This window comes from Anarrhichthys ocellatus, unplaced genomic scaffold, assembly GCF_004355925.1.
Source record: "Anarrhichthys ocellatus isolate YVR2014 unplaced genomic scaffold, GSC_Weel_1.0 scaffold17, whole genome shotgun sequence".
Taxonomy (NCBI): Eukaryota; Metazoa; Chordata; class Actinopteri; order Perciformes; family Anarhichadidae; genus Anarrhichthys; species Anarrhichthys ocellatus.
This window is the reverse complement of record NW_022280047.1, coordinates 685,891-708,856: the sequence shown is the minus strand read 5'-3', so window position 1 is coordinate 708,856 and position 22,966 is coordinate 685,891. Positions and strand designations below refer to the sequence as shown.

Genomic DNA, 22,966 nt, shown 5'->3' with positions numbered 1-22,966 from the left:
GAAAAGGAGATGCTTTGTGCTTTTCCCAAATCACATTACATGTTTTAACTTCTGGTTATCCACTCGGGTTCTTAGCGGACATTTGGAAAACGCACAACACCTCAGTGCCGATCACGTCCTGTTGATTTGAGTGTTTATTGTTGTGAAGAAACCACGATTACAGTAACTGCAGGAGACTATAGGAGAAGTGATGATGATAATTAATCTCTTTGTAATTGGTCCTCTGGCGCAGAGCATCCTTTGTTGCAGTGAGTGAAGTACTATTAAGTACTATTAAGAGGAGGGCAGCAGGCTGAAAGTACAGTTTAAATTACAGTGATGGGGAAAACTGCCAGAAACTCATCGAAGCAAAGAAAATAAGGGGCAATAATGAATCCCAGACACACACACACACACACACGCGCGCTTTGATAACACAAAGTGATTCCTTGCAAACGTTTTAAAGTGGTTTATTAAAAATACGGTACAAATAAATATGACTCTTCTGTTACATAGTAGGTTACATCATTAAGATGAGACTGGAATACACTTGATAGACATTTTTTTCTTCAGTACAAAATGATTCCGTAACATTATTACAGTGGTTTTGTGTGACCGCATTTTCTCGTCTCCCATAACTTGCCAGAGCGTTAGCTTTCATTTACAGTAGATGCATCATTACAGTGTCAACCCACCGAGGCCTACAGTAGAAACAAGTCATGTAAATACCAGAGCACTCACAACTCATCAAAGAAATTATCAGTTTCTTTTAATTTTGTCTACGAAAGACCCGTCAGTATTTATCAAATACACTCCTCGTGATTGTATGTTTTAGGGTTAGTTGCTTAATCTTCTTAAAGGTATGTGGACCAATCACATCTGTTCGACTGTAAGAGGAACCTGTGAATGGAAAACATTAACACCTGCTACTGGACTTTGAATCACAGGGGAAGCTGGGTAGAATACGGAGTAGATTTGGTCATTCTTTTTAGATCAGTGCCTTGATTGTTTTTTGTATGCTCTTCTTGAAAATATATAAATACTGTGCATAGTAAAATAATAAACAAAAACAGAAGAAAAAACAGTGCTATTATTTTAATCGGTGTGACTTGATCAGGCCTATAAATAACTGTTTTTATAGTAGTACAAAAGCAGCCTTCTCAGAGTCCTGTTTCAATATACAGCCATGCTGGGATAATATTCAATGCCGCTATGTCAAAGACCTCATTTATGGACGATACATGCAACCCTCGTTGAAAGGTAACATGGAGTAACTGACCATTAACAAAATACCTGAGTTACAAAAAGTGAATGTACTATAATATATATAATACAGAACCACAGTATAAAATCTGCACAATCAATTGAAATGCTCAGACTGTACATCTTTGTGCCAGTGTCAGTCTTAGTAATTCACAGTTACAAGCTGTTGTTAGCATCACCCTCCCCTCCGAAGCTCTTAACCCATAATGGAAGGGACTTCGACGTGCACGAGGACCAGATAACAAGTGTGAGTGATGAAACGTACGTTAGGCACCAAACACAGGTGAAGGTTTTACCACGACGACGACCGCTTTGTAAATGCTCAAGGGAACTAAATCTGTCCCACCAAATCAATACACAGCAGTGGCTGTACACCAGTGTTTGTGTAGATGCTGAATAACGTACTGGGGTGGTTTTCTGCTTTGACCATCCTTAAAGCTGCATCAGTCAATTATTAACTAACAGGTAGCAGAAGAACATAAGAGCAAGCTGACATACAGTATCACGGCCTTTATAAAGTTTTAAGCAAACAGTTGCCTCGTTATTGATCCAGCAGACACAGAGCAACGTTGCCACCCCATTGGAGCTGTGTTTCTGGTTTAGCCCTCTCCAACTCTTGACAAGAAATGTCTTTAGTTTGTTAAATGTTTGCCGTTATGCAGTAATGTGCGGTGAAAACAAAAACAATGAGCTAAATGAGACAACAATAATCTCCATAAAGCTTCAGAGCCGGGTGACAAGTCCGTCACGTCAAGTGAAACATTACACATGACAACGTAATTTGCTTCAGTATTAATTCAAAATATTGATGAATGCAGCTTTAAGCTGGTTCGTTGCAGCCTCATTTAAGTACAACCACATTATACTTAGGTAGTTATCAGAACCTGTAACAGCATTCTCCAACACATAATGGTTTGTGGGGGATCATACCCAGTACTGGTTCGTCTGCAGAGTGGGGGTGGCGGTCCTAATAATTTGGGAAGATGACACAGGGGAACCGTTCCTCCAAGTACTCATGAGCATGTTTGAATCAATGGTGTCGTAAAGTGAGGCCTGATTCTGTACGAGTAACCGATCAAGAACAGGGCTACCTGGGCAGCTGGGGTTCAACGGAGTGACAGTCACGGTGGGAACGGTCGTGCTCCTCTGGGGCTGACCTTGGTAGGCAAGACCAGCGGAGGGTGGCTCCTTTGGTGCGGCGGTGCTCTGCTTCCTTTGTCTCTGGTGTCGAAGAAAGACAACCAGGACTACGAAGATGACTATGAGCAGCAGCAGGGCCAGCAGCGGTAAGATGACCAGCAGCAGACTGGAGGTTTTTTGAGGGTAGGACTCTACACGTACGGGTGTGTTCCTAAAGGGAAAGTCCTCTGTTCCACGCGTTGGTTTGCCAAGAGTTGTGCTGAAAATGCTAGTTCTGTTGGAGTTCCCCCAGCGGTTGTGTGCCTTAAACTTTTGATGGTTTTTGCTTGGTTGCTGGGTGGAGAGGAAAGCTGTGGACAGGACTGGCGAAGCGCTTCCGTTTCTGGACGTCTGGATCGGTGTCTGAGGAACGGATGGTGTGGTTGGGACAGGGCTCTTTGTGGACGGAAAAAGCGCTGGATCATATGGCACCACTGTAAAGTGGAACTCTCCTTTAGCAGGTTGGATGTTCTGAGCTTTCAGTACAAACACCAGTGAGTCGTTTAGCTCTTGAACTCCGGTCATGTTGGCATTCAGCTCCAAGGCTACCTTCTCCTGCATCAGATCTTGAAAGGTGAAGGTCTCGAGTGGTACAGCTTTCCTGGACATTTTAGGTTTTGTCCGAACCACCTTCCCATACATTGGATGGGAGATCATCTCAAACACAGGGTCACTACCACTGATATTGGCCAGTTCAGAGGCGTTAAAGAAGCTTGTGTTGAGTTTGAAGGCAATCCCATTGGGAATCCTCAAACCTTTCCCCACCTGGATCAAAGGTCTGACGGTTATGTTGAACATTTGGCCGCTCACATTTGCCTCTGAAGTGAAGGCAGTGAACTCAAAGCTGTCCTCTGCAGAGGTAAAGGAGATCATGTGGTAGGACAGCCTTCCAGCCCGTAGATCCTCCTGTTCGAACTGTGTAGCCTCTTGTTTGTCCTTCAAAAGTTTGCCAAAGTTGGGAGGCCTTGTAATCTGGTAGCGAATGGTGATGTTTTTCCCGTTGGTCTCAGCTGCAAGGTTGTCTTGGGTCAGTGATACCGATGTCTTGCCTTGCTCCAGTGTCAATCCAGTGTAGTTGACCAGAGAAATGGTGATTTCGGTCACTTCTAGGTTGAAGAGTTTATATATCGGTTTATGATGGCCATCCGTGACACTGAAGTAGAACACCCCCGAGACAGAGCTTCCATCATGGATGAAATAGACGCTTCCGTTATTGATCTGGGCCTGGGTGAAGGCCACTATCGACTCATCCAAACTTCCTTCAAGAGCTAGGTAACCATTGTTTGGCTTGCTAATCACAGAGAACTTGATATCCTCAGGAGGATTGTCTAAGTCTTCAACTTTGAGATTCTCAGGCCCGAGGGCTACTGTATCCCCTTGTACCACCCTCAGACTGGGTGCTTTGGTTTTTAGCAAAGGTGACTGATCATTCACAGGCGTGATTGTGACGTTGAATTGCTCCTCAACAACATCGATGTCGTCCTGAGGGCGTTGCGCAGTTTTGCCTTTAGGATTCAGCCATGCACTGAATAAAAAAGAATCGCGAGTTGTCTCCGAGTTGTCATGCTTGTAGGTGATACCGTACTTGTTCACGATGAACTGGGAGAAGTTGGGTTTCTCCTTGGTGAGGTTTCTCTCACCAACCACTATGACACCGTGCTGAGGCAGAGATGTCACCTGGAACCAGACCTCATAAGAGCTCCGCTGAGGCGTCGACAGCTTGGACATCAGGTTGGTGGCATCCAGCTTGGATTCATCAATGACGACACTCTCCCCTTCCGTCACCTCAGCACCTAGCATCAAGCAAACATTTCTTTAATCACCAAGGACAACATTGTTAAACATTTTAAAGTAATAACTAGAGACCATCTTGCGATGGGATCGCAACAGCTGAGATGCCAAATACGCCAGGGTTCGTAAGGTGGGGTGACCAATAACGCCTTCCATACTTCTTACCCTCCTACTTCCGGCACACTTGCTCTGACCACACCCATCTTCGACCACGCCCTTGAATCTGATCTCAACTACACACCTTTGAAGTTTTGAGACTGCATCTTGCACGGTTGTGATGCTATTGTGGTCACAAAATCTGTCCACAGACATAAATATAAACACCAGACTGAAATATCTCATATTGGACGGATTACCGGATGAAGCATACCAAGTTTGGCGATTCTCACTCTACCTCTCGCACAATGAGGTTGTGCATTTGTAGTTTTGAGTGAAACGTCTCAACAATCGGATGTATGAAAATTAGTAAACATCTTGTTGTATCGCTCAGCATGAATTTAATAACTCTGATAAAACAATATATATTTATTTATTCATTTCTATGCAACCAAGTACTTGTGCTTTACTCTTGTTCATACCTGTGTTTGCAAGCAGGACTGTGTTGTGTTCAGGTCCAGTATTCTCATAGGAAATGTCAATTTTGAAGATCTGGCTGTCCAGAGAAGTAGGCGGTGACGCCACAGAGAAGGTCATGGAGTCCATTGCTTCCCAGCCCACAGACTCAATGGGGGTTTGAATGTACACAACCTCTTTTCTGTCCACCTGCGGTGGACAAACAACAGGGCGCCTCAGGGCAAACCGCCATCCAAAAATATATTCACATCAACAAATTTGCACAACATGCAGATCAGCCACCCCCGAAAGTGAACTGATGGTTTATTCAAGTGCATAAACAGCTCTGTGGCCTAAATCATTCTTCACCACTGTGAAAGACATTACCACGGTGTGTGTAAGATTTCATCATTAATTCAAATCTGCTGTGCTCAGCAGTAAATAAAGTGCACGGAGCAGCACAGCTTTAAATGTGTCGTATCATAATCCATCAGAAATAATTGATTAGGTAAAAGCTTTGCATGTTCCATTCAGCTAAAGAAGCACAAAGGCAATTTCCTAAATTGAGGATGCAGAATATCTATTATTAATAGTGTCGAAATCTGGGAACTTTCCACATGAATGGAGGAATATTTATTCTTAAACTGGTTCACATCCATTGTTTTTGAATATTCTTATGTAACCTGAGGGGATAGTGTTGCTCTGACCTCCAGTTCTTCACTCACCATGTCTTGTGTGAAAGTGGAGATGTCCACCGTCAAATTATCCAGCTGCCTCGTCACCAGGCGCCCCAGTTTAGGATGCCGAATCACACTGAACGTAACGATGCGAGCCGAGGAGTTGCTGAAGTCATTGGTCACCGCTTGTAAACCCTCGTTTGTGATTGGAGTGGAAGAGCCTGGAGGAAAGGAGTGCAATTGAATCACGGTGAGTTACTGGTGAAGTGGCTCGTCAGGAGTTTTTCTTTATTGTCTGGTGTTCAGCTGAGCCGTCACCACACCGTTAAATCTCTCGTGCGGCCTGCATCCGATGTTGAACGTTTTTCCCCACTCCGGAGGCGTCTATTTGACACCAAATGATGCAAAACAAGTGCTGCGATGGGCCAACGAGAGTCCTTTGATGTGTCAAATTAAAGCTGCGCGGCAGACATCACAGATTTTTCTTTTTACAGCACCGTCCGACTGCAGTGCGGGGTGTTACATAAAAAATCCAAACAAGAACTTAAAAGTGGATCGGCTCGTTGCAGGCGCAGAATGTTTCCGCTCGGGGAAAATGTAAAGAGAGACATCTCTCATGTGCAGGATGACGGGGACCAAATCGTTCTTTTCTTCTCAAGATGAATGACGTAGACTTCCATAGATCAAGATTGTGAGGATCCTAAAAAAAGACTGCTGATAAATGATGGAAGGCAGTGATAGAAGGGAGGAAGAGGGGTCAAAGCACATATGGTAGATGGATACTTGTATCAGGGATGGAACCGCCGATCCTCTGATTATAGGACGATTCTGCTCTACCACTGAGCCACAGTCGCCCACCTTAAAGGGACAGTTGTGGGTGACTGTGGCTCAGTGGTAGAGCAGAATCGTCCTATAATCAGAGGATCGGCGGTTCCATCCCCGATACAAGTATCCATCTACCATTTACAGTTCACCCAAAAATCAGAACTACATATGTTTCCTCTTACCTGTAGTGGTATTTATCAGTCCAGATTGTTTTGGTGTGAGTTGAGTAGTTTTGGAGATATCATGAAGGAACTATGGTTGAAAGAAAATAGTTCCTAAAGGAAACTGCTCACAAGGTCTGTGGTGAAAGAGACGACGCTGTTCAGTTTTGCCAAATGGATTTGTTTTTTTGCGCTTTGAGCATCACAAGCCGAGCGCCATGTAGTCCCATCGTGTTGGAGAGAAGTGACGTCTCCAAAACTAGGCAGCTCACACCAAAACTATCTAGACTGATAAATAGTGCTACAGCTAAGAGGAACAATATGTAGTTCTGATTTTGGGGTGAACCGTCCCTTTAATGGTGAAGGCTATTAGAGCTCTATGGGGCCTGAAAGGAGGACTCACACATGCTAAAAAACGACACCGCCCACTTTATTTTCCAGATTAAAAAAAGATAATTTCATATATTATATATTTCATTGTGTCCCCACCCTTCTGAGACCAGTCCTGTGCCCTTTCTCATCCCCATATTTAAAGGATATCCCGTTTGGTTAGATGACTGAAAAAAGTCGTTTGCTAACAAGTGGCTAAATGAGACTACAAAACGTCATCATGTCCGCCCTCGCAGCCTCGTTGTGTAAACTCTCGCTCAAGCGCCCGAGGTGTTAGTTTGTGAACATTAATCCTGCTGAGCAAAACGTGCGAGTATCATAAACGTTTGTTTGCCTTATTTTCTGCAAGAATCCAAAATCGAATGGGAACTGGCGTGATGCTAACTTCTTTGCAGCGCTCTATATTCCCACATCGCATTAAAAAAAGCTTTGTGTGTTCAAAAAAAGCTTGATGTAATTCTAAGTAAATATCCTCTCAAGAAGTCGCTGTGTGGTATCAGCAGGCAACACCACAGCGACTTCTTGTCAGAACACTTTCAGGTAATGAGGCCCATGCAGCCATTTAGAGGGGAGCCTTTGTATGGTTTCACCCACACATTTGAGGGCTTTACTGGGAAGAAGAAAAACATTAATCTCACCTCCACGGAGTGAAAGGGTTTCACGTCACCCCATCAAAACCCTTCATTGTCAGTTAAAGCCCCCCCCATCCCTCTGCCCCGCCTGGCACAAAGCACAGGGCTGCCTCAGACAGACAGTGGCACAGCTTTTCAAGTACCCACTCACCCTGTGGCCGGGGGAAGCTCAGCAGAGCGAGCCAGTTGGCAGTTTGCTACCCTCACAGTATCCTCTCCTTCTAGCTCAACAAACCAGACCGCTGGAAAAGCTCAGAAAAGCGCTCGCAGACACAGGCGACGTGCCGTACATCGAGATGTTTCACAGTGTCAGCTGATTCACTGCTGTTTGATGTAATGATTTGGCTGTTGGAAAGATGCTGAATTATTCAACCGAAGGAATTGTGAGCAGAGACTGCAGTCGGGTTAGGGTTAAACCTTACACGGCGTGTCACAAACACTTCAACTGAGCCCCAACAATAGAGACAAGAAAAGAGGAAATCAATACTTTGCTTATGGATATTATTAGTACAAAATGTGTTGCTTCAGTTCATTTCCAGGAAGAGGGTGTGTAGTTTCATCATGACAGGAAGCATAAAAAAAGAGGAATTGCACTTCAGCAATCGCATATTTGAAGAGAGGACGGGAAAAAAAAGAAAAAAGATGATGATGATGATGATGATGAGTACAGGTAGGGGGTGTGGTATTGAGGGACACACCAGCAAGCACATTGTTGGCTCTACTCAGAGGGAGAATTACCTGGAAACACCTTGAGCGGGCGGTTTGTCTCTAAACTGAGAACTAACGCTCTGGCAGTGATGCTGAAGATCTGCCTGGGAGTGAAGTTCACGCCATCGTTGGCTTGGAAGTTGAATCCTCCAGACATGGCACCTGGAAATGCAATAAAAACAAAAAATAAAAAGAATCAAAAGGACTCTGAGGCAAATTAACTGGATTCGGTCTGCTGCAGAACATAAAAGTTAGTGTTGTGAGCACGTATTTTCACTTTGTTCGTGGCAAATAAGCTGCCTCTGGTTTCTGCTAAATATACATAACAGGGAATATACGGTCAATCAAAATGAAGTGTTTATACTAGTGCTCGAGTGTGTGTAATGTGTGTGACAAAGAAGGACGTTCTTCAACATATAGGGTGGGGCGAGTCCTTTTACACACTACCATTGCTTCCTTTCCTGTTGGTACAGGTGCAGGCTTAGAAACAAGTAGATAGGATTCAGAACAGTGAGCAGACAGCTGATCCCAGACTGACACCGTCTAACGTTGACATCAGAGTTTCCAGACTGTGAAGTATTATCACCTCCAACCAGTCTGTCTGTGTCGTGGTTGAGAGTCATTTAACGGGCAATAAAGAGAGGTTCACAGTGCTGCTGCGGATGACTAGGATTTCAGTTGACTCAAGAAGAGAGCAACTCAAACTGTCAACAGCACCCTCTAGTGGACGACGAAGGAACAACAACAACAAGAGGACTGGACTCTACAAAAAACAAACATGAATGACATGAAAAAAACATTACGGCATTGAATCCCAAGCATGATGGAGAATAAGAAGATGCTCATAACATTTGTAGCAGTTCATTACAGGTTATGTTTAGGACGGTATTATTGATGAAATCAATGTCACGATATTAAAAAAATGATCTTTTTCCAATAATGCATGGAACAGTCCGGCTGCTGCTTAAAGGGACAGTTCACATACGTTTCCTCCCACCTGTAGTGCTCTTTATCAATCTGGATTGTTTTGGAGTGAGTTGCCTAGTTTTGAAGCTATCGCACATAAAGACGACTGTCTTCTCTCAAATATAATGGAACTACATGGTCATTTGGAGTTTTTAAAATGTTTTTTTTTGGTGTTTTGAGCACCACAAGCAGAGTGCCATATATTTACATTATATTGGAGAGATTATGGCCCAGCACGATTTGTATGGCAATAGTATTTTCTTCTTCAGTATCCATCTCCACAGAAACAGATGAAGGTTTAAATGATCACATATTATTTTTCTGATATTTTGCATCTGATGTTATTTTATTAATAGTTTTTGTAGTTTGTTATTTGGGGGGAGGTCCACTATATACGTCTATGGATTCTTGGTCTCTCGTGTTCCGCCTGTTTCACCTCTGTTGTCTGTTTTTATGCTGTTTGTATAAATGCAAAATAAAAAATGAAAGACAACATTTCTGGCTTTTGTTATTTAAAAAGAAAGTAGTCTCTTCTGTACTTCAGGAGTTGATCTTACCTCTGTGGACAAACAGCAGCTGCCCCTGGTCTACGTGCTCCTGGGTGAAGTTGAGCACCGCCTTCATGGGGGCGCTCTTCAGGGACAGGTATCCGTTGCTGGGCGGGGTCACCATGAAGCGCACCCCCACTGGGGGGGTGTCCAGGTCCTGCGCTCTCAGATCCTCCGGCCTGATCTCCGTCATGGAGGACACCCACACCTGGACACAAGGTGGACCCGACAGGTTCCATCTGTTATCTCCGTGACAACATGGACACATCCAGAGACATGAGGGGGGCTCATGATGGTGGGGGGGCTAACAGGATTTGACGGCCAAATGCCAGTTTGACATTTATTTTGAGAGATGGAATGAAATGCGGTCATATTTTGTTATACAAAACGACTTGGTGTGTTAAAGTTCTCCATTTCTTCTATTCTACATTTGGGGATGCCAGTCTTGGAGGAAATCCCCCTAATTCAAAAGTATCAAATAGGATTGTCTGTAGGACAGAACAGGGTCATGCCTAATGTACTTTGTACTTTCTGCTCAGATAGAATACAACTGAAAAGGAAGCGAGACACAAGCATGAGTCCCTGTCACTCATCGTCATCACAACCGATGGACCAGGATGCTGTGGGTCCAGCTCAGAGGCTATTTCACATCTCTCTCTCTATTTCACATCTCTCGTTCTCTATTTCACATCTCTCTCTCTCTCTATTTCACATCTCTCTCTCTATTTCACATCTCTCTCTCTCTCTATTTCACATCTCTCTCTCTATTTCACATGTCTCTCTCTGTCTCTTTCTCTCTATTTCACATCTCTCTTCTCCCTTCATTATCCACTCAGCACTTCCTCGGCCAACCAAGCAGCATTGCTATGAAAATCCTCCCCAGACTGAGGCGCCTAAAGGCGGCAAGACTATAACAAACCCGTGGAACAATGTCACTCAGGTCCTCGTTTGCGTATAGGACATCTCAAACGTAGGACATCTCAGGACTAAATATATCCAGGCGGGCTGCAGTGAGTGTCGGCGAGGCCCCTGCTCCCATGTAGATTCAAAAGCCTCGAGCTAATGCGAAGGAACAGAGGAACTCATTGACGCGCGGAGCACCAAAGCTGCTGGACCGTGTAGACACTTGGCAACAAAAGGATGAGCCTCTCCACTCCGGAGCAAACTCTTGCATAACCCAGGTTATGATTCCACAGCTTTTAAAAATGTGATTAGTTGAAGAGGCTTTTATCACAGGAGACATTCTGACTCGGCCTAATAGGACAAGCACAGGTGTTACTAATAATATGAATGTCTCTGTTCTACCACTGCTATTCTACTATTACTTCTGTTATTACAGTGTCCCATGGCACTGAGCCAGCATTAGCTTACAAGTTTCTAGCTACCTGGTGCAAATATTGACTCTGTTAAATGCTCCATTATGTTCACCAGATAGTCGACCGCCTGCTGCGGCGTGAAATGAACAATGAGTGAGCTAAGCTATCAGCTACTCTGCATTAAATGAAGCGTCACTACACTGAAGATACAGAGACATGTAGCAAGCTAAGCTACATTAAATGAAGCTTCACTACACTGAAGATACAGAGACAAGTAGCAAGCTAAGCTACATTAAATGAAGCTTCACTACACTGAAGATACAGACATGTAGCAAGCTAAGCTACATTAAATGAAGCTTCGCGACACTGAAGATACAGAGATATGTAGCAAGCTAAGTTACATTAAATGAAGCTTCACTACACTGAAGATACAGAGACATGTAGCAAGCTAAGCTACATTAAATGAAGCTTTGCTACACTGAAGATACAGAGACATGTAGCAAGCTAAGCTACAGCAACGTGGTAAAAGTAGTTTAACCACATCAAAGATAGGTTATTTTGAAGGAACCAACTTCATTCCAAGTTGATGCTATTATGAAAATAAATAATATTTGAAATATGTATATATATATTTTACATAAATTATATGATTTAGATTTTATGATATAATTAGAGATGACCAAAATCACGTTTATACAGCTGATGCAGATGAGCCATATCAGACGATACGCAGACGATACCGATAGCAGACGCATACAAGACTCCGGACTGTCCGTCCCGAAGTCAGTCTGCAAACCGTCAAAAAAATCGAAACGATATCCCTGTACTTTGTTATAGTCTCCTGTCGATGAAAATTTGGAAAGAAAATATACAATTCCAATTAATAACATTTTTATTTAAATAATTGCTTTGATTAAAAGGGAAATCTTGACATTAGTAGTTTTAATGATGTATTATAATGATGATGCTTAGAGCTTGTATTATGAAGTTAAACAGGTAACACATCATGATCGCGTTATAATTTGCCTTAGTCAAATAAAATAATGTTACAGAATAGAGCTTGACCACCTCATAATGTAACTCAAAGCAACCTTAGAGGAAGCAAAGATAAATGATTATTATGTTTGTCACTATGAGGGACAACTTTCACAAAAACGTTGATTATAGCAAACAAGTTTCCTGTTAGAGCAGGTTTTTTTAGCGGGCCGTGTTGAAGATCAATGCAGCCACATGTGTGTGTGTGTGTTCATCTAGCAGGAAATGACTGCACCTCCGATAATCCCCCCGTTTAACAGGAAGTCACAGCGGGATCAGTCTGTGGAACAGCATCAGTGTGACTCAGCCAATTCAAAGAAGAGACACGTGAGATCCCCTGAGGGGGTCGAGATCAATCAGGACGCTTTAGCGATGGAGAGGACGGTCGAGTTGAAACAAACCTCACCACACTCATCTTTGATCCGCTGTAATTGAAGGCTTGACTGCCAAACCTCAGCTGTTTTGATGTTTGTGGAAGTGCTTTAATAGACTTGTGGTTTTCACCTACAGTAGTAGTTTGGAAAAACAGAGACAGACATGGAAGCAAAGCAATGTACTGCTATGCACGGGGGGGCACAGGTAAAAAGTATTTTAGACACCTAAAAGAGAGGCCCACCCAAAAAAAAATATCTATTTCAGTTTTAATGTAGGCCATATTTAGAGTATTCTTACCTTGCAACCAGACAGCCCTTTCCCATTAGGAACTGAAGCAGTTATATCCATCTATGCTCTCGCCAAAGCCACCAGACTTCATAAAAAAAAAACACAATCATTTGACCTCGCAGAACACAGTTAGTTAGTTTGTATTATTGGGTGACTTAAGTCAGTTCGGATTCACCAAATCTCACATTAACACAAACTGAGGAACCGATCGAGTCAGAGGAAAGCCAGCAGCTCCTGTTTTCTGCCAGGTAAAATTACTATTTTATTAAATGGAGTCTGGTGGCCTCAGCGAGAGCATAGATAACCGTTTCAGTTCCCCCGTCAGAAAGGGTTGTCTGACGGAAAGGTAAAGCAGTGGAAATATTCTGAATATAGCATACACTCAAACTGATAGTGATTTTTTTTAGGTGGGCCTTTTTGAGGTGACTAACACACGTTTTGCTGCCGCCCCTGTCCACAGCAGTACATCGCTTTGCTCCTGTAGTAATACACTGACTATGGAGAAGTAGCTCATTCAATCTCACTTCAAAACATCCAAACTATCCCTTTAAGCTCCCTTTCTGTTGTCAGGAGGTCACATAAAATAAAGACTAAATTTGACTTTAGGGGAGACTCTGCTCTCAGCTTTATGTGACAACACAATAGGGTAACAGTGAGAGTAAAAGCTAACAGTTAAATAATGTTGAATTCCCTCTCAGAAAACCACCACAGACTGCTGATGTGTCATTCTCTCTCGATGTCATAAATGTTAGCACTGCCGCAACTACAAAACCTAAACTTTTGTACTGGGTTATATTTACATCACTCAAGTTATTTGTTGGTTTTTCATTGGATCGTGTTTCTTTTGTCCTTTTGTTTCATCTTTGACTGAATAGTTTGTGTTTTAGATCATATTTCATTTTGGGGTTGTATTCAGCGTTTGCCAATCTTACATAACACGCAGAGACAATCCCTGTGGCATAAATGATGAATACAAATCTGACGAGTCCTTTTTAAATATAAACATCAAAGCCGTTACAAAACTAGCTCTCCAATAAACATATTTTGGAATGAATAAATGACTGTGACTGTAAGGGGAGCTGTTAATCTCTCAAAACAGGTTCATGAAGAAGTGCAGTGGCAGAGAGCCACCTTGTGGACAAAATCCAGACCTTTCACCTAATATCTAGTGAAATAACGACTGTATGAATGGAATCATGATTTCTACTGACAATCGGCAGAAATCATAAGAAGTTACCCTTTTAAAAATATCCACAGCTCCACATTAAAAACGACTTTAATTCATCCGGCTTCTGATGAGCTTCAGCAGGATCCAGAGGAATTCGAGGCATTTGGGGCAAAGCTGCACAGACAATAGAGACCTGTACTTCAGCCTCTCTTTCCAACTGGACCGCTCCCAACTCCCGCTACTCAAGCTGAAGTAGCTGCTCAGCACATGGACACACGCAGGACAACCTCCGTCTGATTTCTTTAGGACTAACGGATTTTAAAAAGTGCTTTTCACCAATGAGTATTAAATAAGCAGCAGGGTTTCTTTGGATGAAGGTAGAGACGAGAGATGTGAAGTGGAGCAAACTGGGCCGCACTGAGGCCGACGTGGTCACAGTGTTCACTATTTCCAGCCCGTGCCATCATGCCACTCAACACTCACGTGAAATGCTCTAAATACGAGCGACATATTTTCAGCAGCGGGACCTTCTGTCTGTGTTATGCCTGTGGGTTATTTTCCATTTGATCTAAACTCTTTTGCATTCATTTGACGCCTTGGAATTAATTTCCAGTCAACCCGAACTACAGCAGCTGCCTCTTCACTGGCGGCCGACCCAGCAAAAAAGTAGTGCTTTATTTTAATAGCAGGATAATTAGTTTGAAAGCTTAACACTTTAGCACCACAACAGGCTTTCCTACAAGCACCAAGCACCATCAAATGTCTGTTGTGTGCTGCCAGCTTCTCTGGACTCTCCTCCGCATAGCAATAGTTTCTCTAATCCAGCCAGCCAGCCATGGCAACTTGCAACACTGCCCACATGAAAACTGTCTGACAGTAAGTTATGGTGCCAGACGTGCTAGTAAAGAAAAAAGAAGTTTAAATATAGAGCAGCAGTGCCGACTCACCCTGAGGACCCTGTTGGCTGTAATAACAGGAGGCTCGTCGTTGACAGCCGAAACCTGGATGTACACCGTCTGGGCCGTGCTCTGCTTTCTCAGGCCCGTGTCGTTGGCCGCCACGGTGAAGCAGTCGGCTGAGGTTTCGCTGCCATCGTGGACGTAGTAAATGAATTCGTGTTCCACCTGATTAAACAAACCACGGAAATGATTGGGGGAGAATCAAAGCAAGACCCAGAGATTTAAGCCAGGTTAGGGTGAGATGAAAAGGGGGTCAACCCGGGCTAACTTTTTTCCTTTGTTTAATGTTGTGATTTAATTAATTCATTTTGGTACTTTTAGGTTACAAAACATTTAGAAAATGCTTGCAGATTAGTTTTAAATTTGAAAAAAGTCATTGTGTAAATTGGCAGTGGACATCACAAAAAATGCAACGGTTATTTACACCGCAATAACAATAAAAAAGCAGTCTAATCAAATTATTATTAATATTGCTATACATCATTTAATTAATAACGCGTTTAGGTTAAAACAAATGCTTCTAAAATAGCAATGAAACAGGCATGACCTCTGTGTCCATGTGTTAGTTACCAGCATGAAAAATATCACCACCACCACCACACGACATCTAATTATTAATCCAACAATCAACTGCTGCTCTATTCAGGATATCTCACCTGCCTCCTGGTGAAAGAGGTTAAGGCCACACCGGGATGTCGCGAGTGCTCAACGTGACCGTGCCGCGGGGGCTCGTTCAGACTATACAGGAAGTTGATTCCTGAAAAGTGCCGGTTGGCGACTTTGAGCACGTCCTGGGTCAGCGCCTTGGACGCGCCCTCGTTCAGCGTGAAATTGGAGACCTGCAGCGGGATGAGGCGTGGGATGATGTCGACAGACATCCTGATGCCGGTGATGTCAGTCACCCCGTTGGTGGCGTCCAGGACGAAAGTGTCGTTCACTCTGTCGGGCTCCGCCTGCACGTACTGGATGTTCCCGCCGTTAACGTCCTCTTGGGTAAATGTCTTGACAGGGGACTGCTGGGATCCTATGTAGCTCCCCTCCGCTTCGACGAAACGGCGGAGAAAGCCATGAGACGGGGCCACCTTGACCGTGAATGTAATCTCTGATGGCAGGTTGTCCTCATGAGTGACCTGCAGCGATCAGAAAAAACATATTCACTGGTTAAATTTGAAATGCTTCACGCGCCACTACCGCTTAGTCTTCATTTTGGTCTTGATGTAACGTGGCATCTGTGTAAAACAAAGACTGGTCAGCATTCGGTTTCTGCCCTTTCAGAGGCCTTAAAAAGCAGAGCAGTAGAAACAGGTCTTTCACTGGAACATTAGTGTAATATTGTCCTTTTACTATAGTTTAGATTATCTGACACCGTGACTACACCGCAACATGCAGGTTGTTTAAAGATAGATTTTAAGAATCAGATTTTGAAAGCTCTTAACATAAAATGTTTCAAATAAAACATTGTGCTCACATTCCACAAGTATACACATCATTGTTAATAATAACAAAATTATAATTCTTAACATTATTAGCCTCTGTAAAGGTGAGGATAGTGACAACTGGTTAAATAATAAAGAAAAACAATATTAAAATTCACTCAAATAAAGTAGATTGTTGTGGTAGACAAATTATAAAGATATTTAAAACATACATTGCAATATGAATTAAAAAAATTATGGTATTGGCCTTCAAAATAGCCATCATATAATTGGAACCAAAATATAAATTGATGATTAACTACTCTCAGTCTGTCTCTCTTCTGAAACACTCACCTCTAGTTTAGTTCCGCTGATCTTCACTGGTTTTCCCTCCTCCACCAGCAGAATGTTGTGATGCAGCACAATGGGTGGCCTCTGATGACTTTCCAGGTAAACCTTCACGTTGATCCTCACTGCCAGCTGAAGACCTTTAGCATTCACTGTTAGGTTGAAGGAGTCTGCGAGGTGCTTGCTGTCATTGTGCCAGTAGGCGATCAGCCCGGCCTTAAAGTCAGACTGCGAGAACGACTCCACCTTTGTTTCATTGCGATACAGTGTCCCGTACCTGGGAGCCCCATCCAAATTGAAGACGACCTCCTGGTCGTCTCTGATGTCCAAATTTGATACGACGCTGAAGTTACTTGTAGAAAAGGTTACGGACCGGCCCTTCTGAACCAGCAGGCCAGTGTTGTTGACAACCCTCAAGAAAGGCTCATGCGCGCTGATGTCTAAAAGGCTCGATACGAAATGCTTTCCGTCCGAGACGAAGAGCACAAACCTGCCCGTGCTCACACCCTTGTGAATGAACAACACTCGCTTTTCTTCCAAATCCTTCTGTCGGAACTGAAACAGCCGATGAGTGGTGTCATTAACCAGCACTAGGTCTCCCATCGGGATTCCACGCCGAGTGTAAATCAACTGGCTGTCATCAAAATCTGAGTCAGCATCATGATAACGCAAATCCTCTACAGTGAGTATCTTCTGTCCATCCCTTACTACATGGAACACTTTATCAATAACACGTACGGGCTTCTGGTCATTGACTAGCTGAATAGTTACGTTGAAAACTCCTTCTTTGGAGCCGATATTATCTACTGTGATCGAGGATTTGAACCCTTGGCTGGTGCAGGCTATGAAAGTGAACTCGTCTTGCGTTGTTTCACCGTCATCGTGGATGTACATTATCCGTTCCTCTAATATATCCTGGTTACTAAAGGTTAAGATGTTGTTGTAGCTAGCATTGGAATTTGACTGGCTAATACGGGCCAGCTTCCCATGTTTGGGGCTGCTTATTACTGTGTAGTACATATCCTTTGTGCTCAAAGTCTCTGCAAACAGGTCGTCTTTCGTGATAAGTTTACTTTCGCCCTCCTGTAGTGAGAGTCCGTCATTTCTCATGAACAGGCTGTTGACATCAGCTTTAATGGAAAACCGAAAGTCATAGTACTGTGACTGAGCGTGTTTGGAAACCAGCTGAAATTTGAACCTGTCACTTGTATCTTCATAAGGCCTGTCGACGAGCGCGTAATGCACTTTTAGATCGGTTACATCCTTTTGGCTAAAGGTTGAGTTCTTCCCCAAGACTGTGGCGTCGAGCAGGAGCTTCCCTTTCTTTGGTGTGGTGAGAACCCGGTAATGAATGTCTTCCTCTGAGAGGGTCACGCCTTCAGCTGTGGCAAAAAGATGCTCAGAGTCCAGTGTCACTTTTCTAATTTTATCCATGTCAATCATAACATTCCTCACCAGGTGGTACTTTACCCACTTCACAGTGATTGGAAAGAGGATTTCAGTGGTTGCCCTAGCAGCCACATTAACTTTGCTCTTAAAGTAATCAGTGGCGTTGGATGTCTGGATTTCGTGATAGGTGCTTACATACCTCAGGCGCTCTTTTTCGAGAAGCCTTTGGGAAAACGAGTCAGTAGGCCTCCATTCACCGCTGGAGTGAAGTCTTTGGAGTTCTCCATACTGAGGGGGTTCAATGATATCAAACCGGATGTCTACGACTTGTTTCACAGCATTGGTTTGCACAGCCAGCTGCTTTGAACCAAGTATAGCCGCCTCTCCTTGAATGATCTCAAGGCCTGTGTTGTTGGCAATCTTATACTCCAGCGCTACAGCCATGACCCTTAGGACCACAGTGTTGCTGACCTTTTCCCCATCGCTAACTCTAAGAACTATCCTTGAGTTTCGAACAGCTGCGTGAACATAGAACACCCTCAGTTCCTCCAAGTCTAAATATGAGAATGAGGTCACTGCCTTGCCAGGGTTGTTTTCAATTTCCAGATATCCTGCATCAGCATTTAGGTTCCCAAGCACAAAGAAGACAAGGCCGGTGTAGCTGCTGTCAATGTCTGTGGCTTTCAGGACATCAGTGGTGAGGCGTTTCTTTGAGTTCTCCAACAAGACAAAGAGATTTCCTTCAGGGAGACTCAATTCAGGTGCATCGTTGGTGGGTGTCAAAGTAATATTGTAGCGGTATAATTTGCTGCTCTTCAGATAATCAGGAACTTGCTTTCTACTGCTAGAATACATTGAAAACATGAAGAAGTCATCTGGTTCCTCTGAGCCTCCATGGATATACATCACTCGTCCGTGCCAAAGGTCCAACATGCTGAAGGTGTTCTCCTCTTGGTCCTGATCGACATCAAGCCTTATCTGACCACGAATTGGTTGCTCCCGGATTCTGAAGATGATCTGGGACTGTCGAATGCCAAGCTTCTTGAAGTCTAATAGTACCTTGATGTGTTTGGCCTCGAGAGATGCTCGACCGCCTTCCTGAACCACAAGATTTTTGAGCTGCACAAAATTCGAGCCGTACTTTTTGTCCAAGCCCCTTGCGAGGGTGGACGTGTGAAGTGACGGTGTTGGTGTCACCAAGCGAAAGAACGGTACCGGAGAACTTGTTGGACTCACAGTGGGCGAGGGTTCTGGTTCTTTCTCTGGATCACAACCAACCGAGATATCCTTAGTGACTACCGCGTTGGAGAGACCGGTTTTCACTCCATTGACTTCAATATTCTTCAAACATCCTTTAAAGGAACCTCCTCTGACACGCTTTCCAGACACAGAGACAAGCCCCACCTTTCTGACTTCAGATCTAGTGCCATCATCGATACCTCCAACAAAAAGATTACCTTTAAGCTGAAGCCCCTTTGAACCAGAGCTAATGCTGCTTTTCACTATCTCTCCATCAACAGTAAGCTCAAGGCTTTTGGAACTGAAATGCAACTTGACAGAATGCCATTTCCTGTCAGTGACGAATGTGAGGGATCGAAGCTCCGTTTTGGTTCCACCTTTCCCAACAATGGCCACTGGCAAACCTTCCTGAATCTCCACAGCAACAAAGTCCCCCTCTCTGGCGGAATTGTAAAGGATAATTCCCTCTTTGGCTGAAGTGTGCACAACACACTCGAATGTCGCTTCCTGCTGGGCGTTCCAGGTTGGAACAGAAATGTAAGCCCTGGAGCTGAAGAAGCTGATAGGGTCCTCCTCGGTGGCAAAGAATTGGGGACTGCAGCCTAAAGACACTTCATGGACATTCTTGAATCCGGTATACGGCCTCAGTGTTGACAACAAGTCGTGTTCGTTGAACACCACCTCCTCCATGCAGCCTCGGAAGCCGATCAGGTCTCTGGGGAGGTAAAGTCTGTCCAGGCCTCCTGCACCTCCAACAAAGAGCCCATCCAAAATCTGGAGCTTGTGATGGGAGCCTGGCATCTTTATATCTGTGTGAGAGTTCTTGTCGACAGTCAGAGTGACGTTGTGCAGCACATGGCGGACCTCCACAGAGTGCCAGGCCAGGTCGTTGAGCTGGGTGCCTCTCTCTGACTGTAACACCACCTCCCCCGATCCAAGGTCCAGTTTCAGCTGAGGGAAGAAACAAAACAACAAGATTTCAAATTATGCTATATTGCATGAATAAAAAGGCAAATGTACATACTGATCCTAGAAGTAATTCCATTTAAAATCAGGCTCATCAGTTATGAATATATATTTATTGTTATGTCCCACATTCAGAATGATTGCTGTTAGGTTGGCGACGTGCCTCTAGGAATGGTAGTGTTGGTCAGATAATCCACCACTTGAAATACCTCAAGAACTATTGGATGATTTTCCATGACATTTTGGTACAGACATTCATGGTCCCTAGACGATGGAGCCTCCTGATTTGATCCCCTAACTTTTCCTCTTGCACCACCACACATTTGTTGGTGGTATTTTTGTTTCTTCAGTAACATTTCATAACTGTTGCACGGATCGCTGTTAAATTTGGTACTAAAATATCAGTTGTGCCCAGAAGAGGAATCCTGATGGCCTCTGTGATGCCTCAACTTTTCTTGATATTACCGTTAAATGAATGTTGAATAAAATGTCTCGACAACTACTGGATGGATTACATTTTGTAGACGTTCAGGATGAATTGTAATTACTTCGGTGATCCTCTAATGTTTCATCTTGCGCCGTTATCGGGTCACGCCAAACTACTATGGTGAACATCGTAAACACTACACCCACTAAACATCAGCATGTTAGCAACCTCCCATGGCCATGGCTGACATTAGCATTTAGCTAAAAGCAGAGTACAGCCTCACAGTGCCTTTACCATAGCTGTAGACTCTTGTTTAAAAATGCATGTACAGGTTTGGTATGATTATGAAGATTGTTAAAAAATAATATTTTAATAAATATTTATCCATCATTACAAATTAAATTATCTTAAAATATGTTCATTGTATCAGTTGAAATAACAGTTTGTATAACTGTAAGACATTATGGCTTAAAAGACTTAAATGACTAACTGCAGACACCGTGACACCTGGAAAGGGAAACACAGTACTTAGACTGCTTGTATTATGATGTCACCTGTTGTTGTAACAGTGAGCTTTGTCTGCGATTTAAAGCAAGAAGAGAACGATCATCTCCTTGCCTACAGCTATGTCCGCAGAGCATCATGTCACCATCTCAAACTAACGCTGCATTTAGGTAACGTGCTTGTCGGGGCTTGCTCCTGAGTCCCTGCTATTCATGCGTGGGCTTCCAGGGAGCGACGCTCACGTCTGACTCACATGGAATGAGACCCCGAGCCCGAGGATAATTTGTGCGAGTGAACAAAGCATCGTTTGGTGACCTGTGCCAGTTTAAGGAACGGGGGACGAGCAGCTCACTCCTCATGCTCACTAAAAAATGCAACGCAGTTGTGATGCATTCCCGGAAGCGCCAACAGAAGCATTAGCCACAAGGATTTCTCAAGGAGTTTTGATGCACAAAAAGATATACTGCATATCTCAGGACTTCCTGTGTTTCCAATGAAAGTGTCTGCATATTAAATAAAAAGCTTCCCACAGTATGTCTGTCCATTCTGTACATGTATTGCATGTTATTTTTTAAAGGCAGATGAATATTGTGGCAATATTAGTATTATAGAAGCAAAAAGCTACAGTACTTTTTTATAATACAGCATATATAATTATATAAAGATATAGGCTATAATTTTGCTTGTCCATTAAATCAGAGCTCAAATGATTAATAAATTAGTCAAATTAATATTTTCTTACAAGCATGTCTTCTCATATATGAGGAGTTGCTGCTTTACGTTGTTCGATATTATTCTAAATTGAACATTGGACAGTTGGTCAGACGTAACAAGACATTTGAAAATTGTAACGTACTAATGACAATTACTCAATATATATATATAATAATCTAAAATCTCAGCCCTTTATTACATTATATTATTGAGTGATTATAGTTGCCAAAAAAACAAGCGCATACAAGCAGGATGGATGAAGAAGAAGATTATGAAATCGTTAGGGGAGGCGGTATGAGGCAGAGCAAATCACCTGGAGTACATGTACAGTATCACCACACAATGATCACTCCATTACTCAAACACAACACAAAGATCTGCTGCTTTCATAATCCCTTTCATTTCCACTGTGACAAGTGACTGGTATGGAGTTAACACTCTGCTGACACCAGGCAGGCTTGTCCGCTTGCGTTACAGTGTCGAGAGAGTGACATGGCCATGGAGCCACGCTTAAGGCCGTTATAGTGTGTGTGTGTGTGTGTCTGTCACGTCTTTCCACACGCGTGCATGTGATCAAGCACAAAAGATGATCTGTGTGTATTGCATGCATGTGTGCGGTCATGTGTGCCTGAACGTATATGCTCATGCGCTGGGGGCCACGGATGTACCCACCTGCAGGCGACCGGCGTGGAGCTCCAGCAGGAAGTAGTCGGTCTGGCCGGCGGCCAGGAACAGCAGGCCGCCGGCGCTGGAGGTTCGGAAGCGGATGCGCAGCGCGTTACAGTCGGACGACTCGGTCGCCTTGAGCTGCACGAAGCCGTCGCCGTAGAAGGAAGCTGGAGAAAGAGACATTAGAGAGAGGGGGGATTTAAAACAAAAAGACAAAGAGGGAGAACGTGTGTGTGTGTTCAAAACGTGGTGCTCACTGTCTCTTGTAGCCTGATGAATAAATGCTGAACACTAGAAAACAGAACAGAAAGTACAGTAGCACAACACACAGCCAGTCAAGTCAGGCATTGTGGTCTTAAAATAGCCAACATGTGACATTTAGATGTAAAAGTCAGGCTATTTATCATCCTGCTCGTTCTTTAGAAGTGGAGTGTGTACACACACACACACACACACACACACACACACACACACACACACACA

The 22,966-nt window shown here is 43.6% G+C and overlaps 1 protein-coding gene across 1 annotated transcript in view; it reads right to left on the bottom strand.

Annotated features, from left to right (window-relative positions):
- Positions 1 to 433: 433 nt before the first annotated feature.
- cspg4ba (chondroitin sulfate proteoglycan 4ba) overlaps positions 434 to 22,966 on the bottom strand; it is a 26,770-nt gene continuing 4,237 nt past the window's right edge. The window contains exons 2-10 of the mRNA XM_031856315.1: positions 22,487 to 22,650; positions 16,582 to 20,154; positions 15,469 to 15,942; positions 14,801 to 14,977; positions 9,681 to 9,879; positions 8,188 to 8,319; positions 5,490 to 5,662; positions 4,791 to 4,974; positions 434 to 4,214 (exon numbers count right to left, since the gene is read on the bottom strand). Coding sequence (XP_031712175.1) covers positions 2,167 to 4,214; positions 4,791 to 4,974; positions 5,490 to 5,662; positions 8,188 to 8,319; positions 9,681 to 9,879; positions 14,801 to 14,977; positions 15,469 to 15,942; positions 16,582 to 20,154; positions 22,487 to 22,650 — 7,124 coding nt within the window. The 3' untranslated portion in view covers positions 434 to 2,166. The remainder of the gene's footprint in view (positions 4,215 to 4,790; positions 4,975 to 5,489; positions 5,663 to 8,187; positions 8,320 to 9,680; positions 9,880 to 14,800; positions 14,978 to 15,468; positions 15,943 to 16,581; positions 20,155 to 22,486; positions 22,651 to 22,966) is intronic.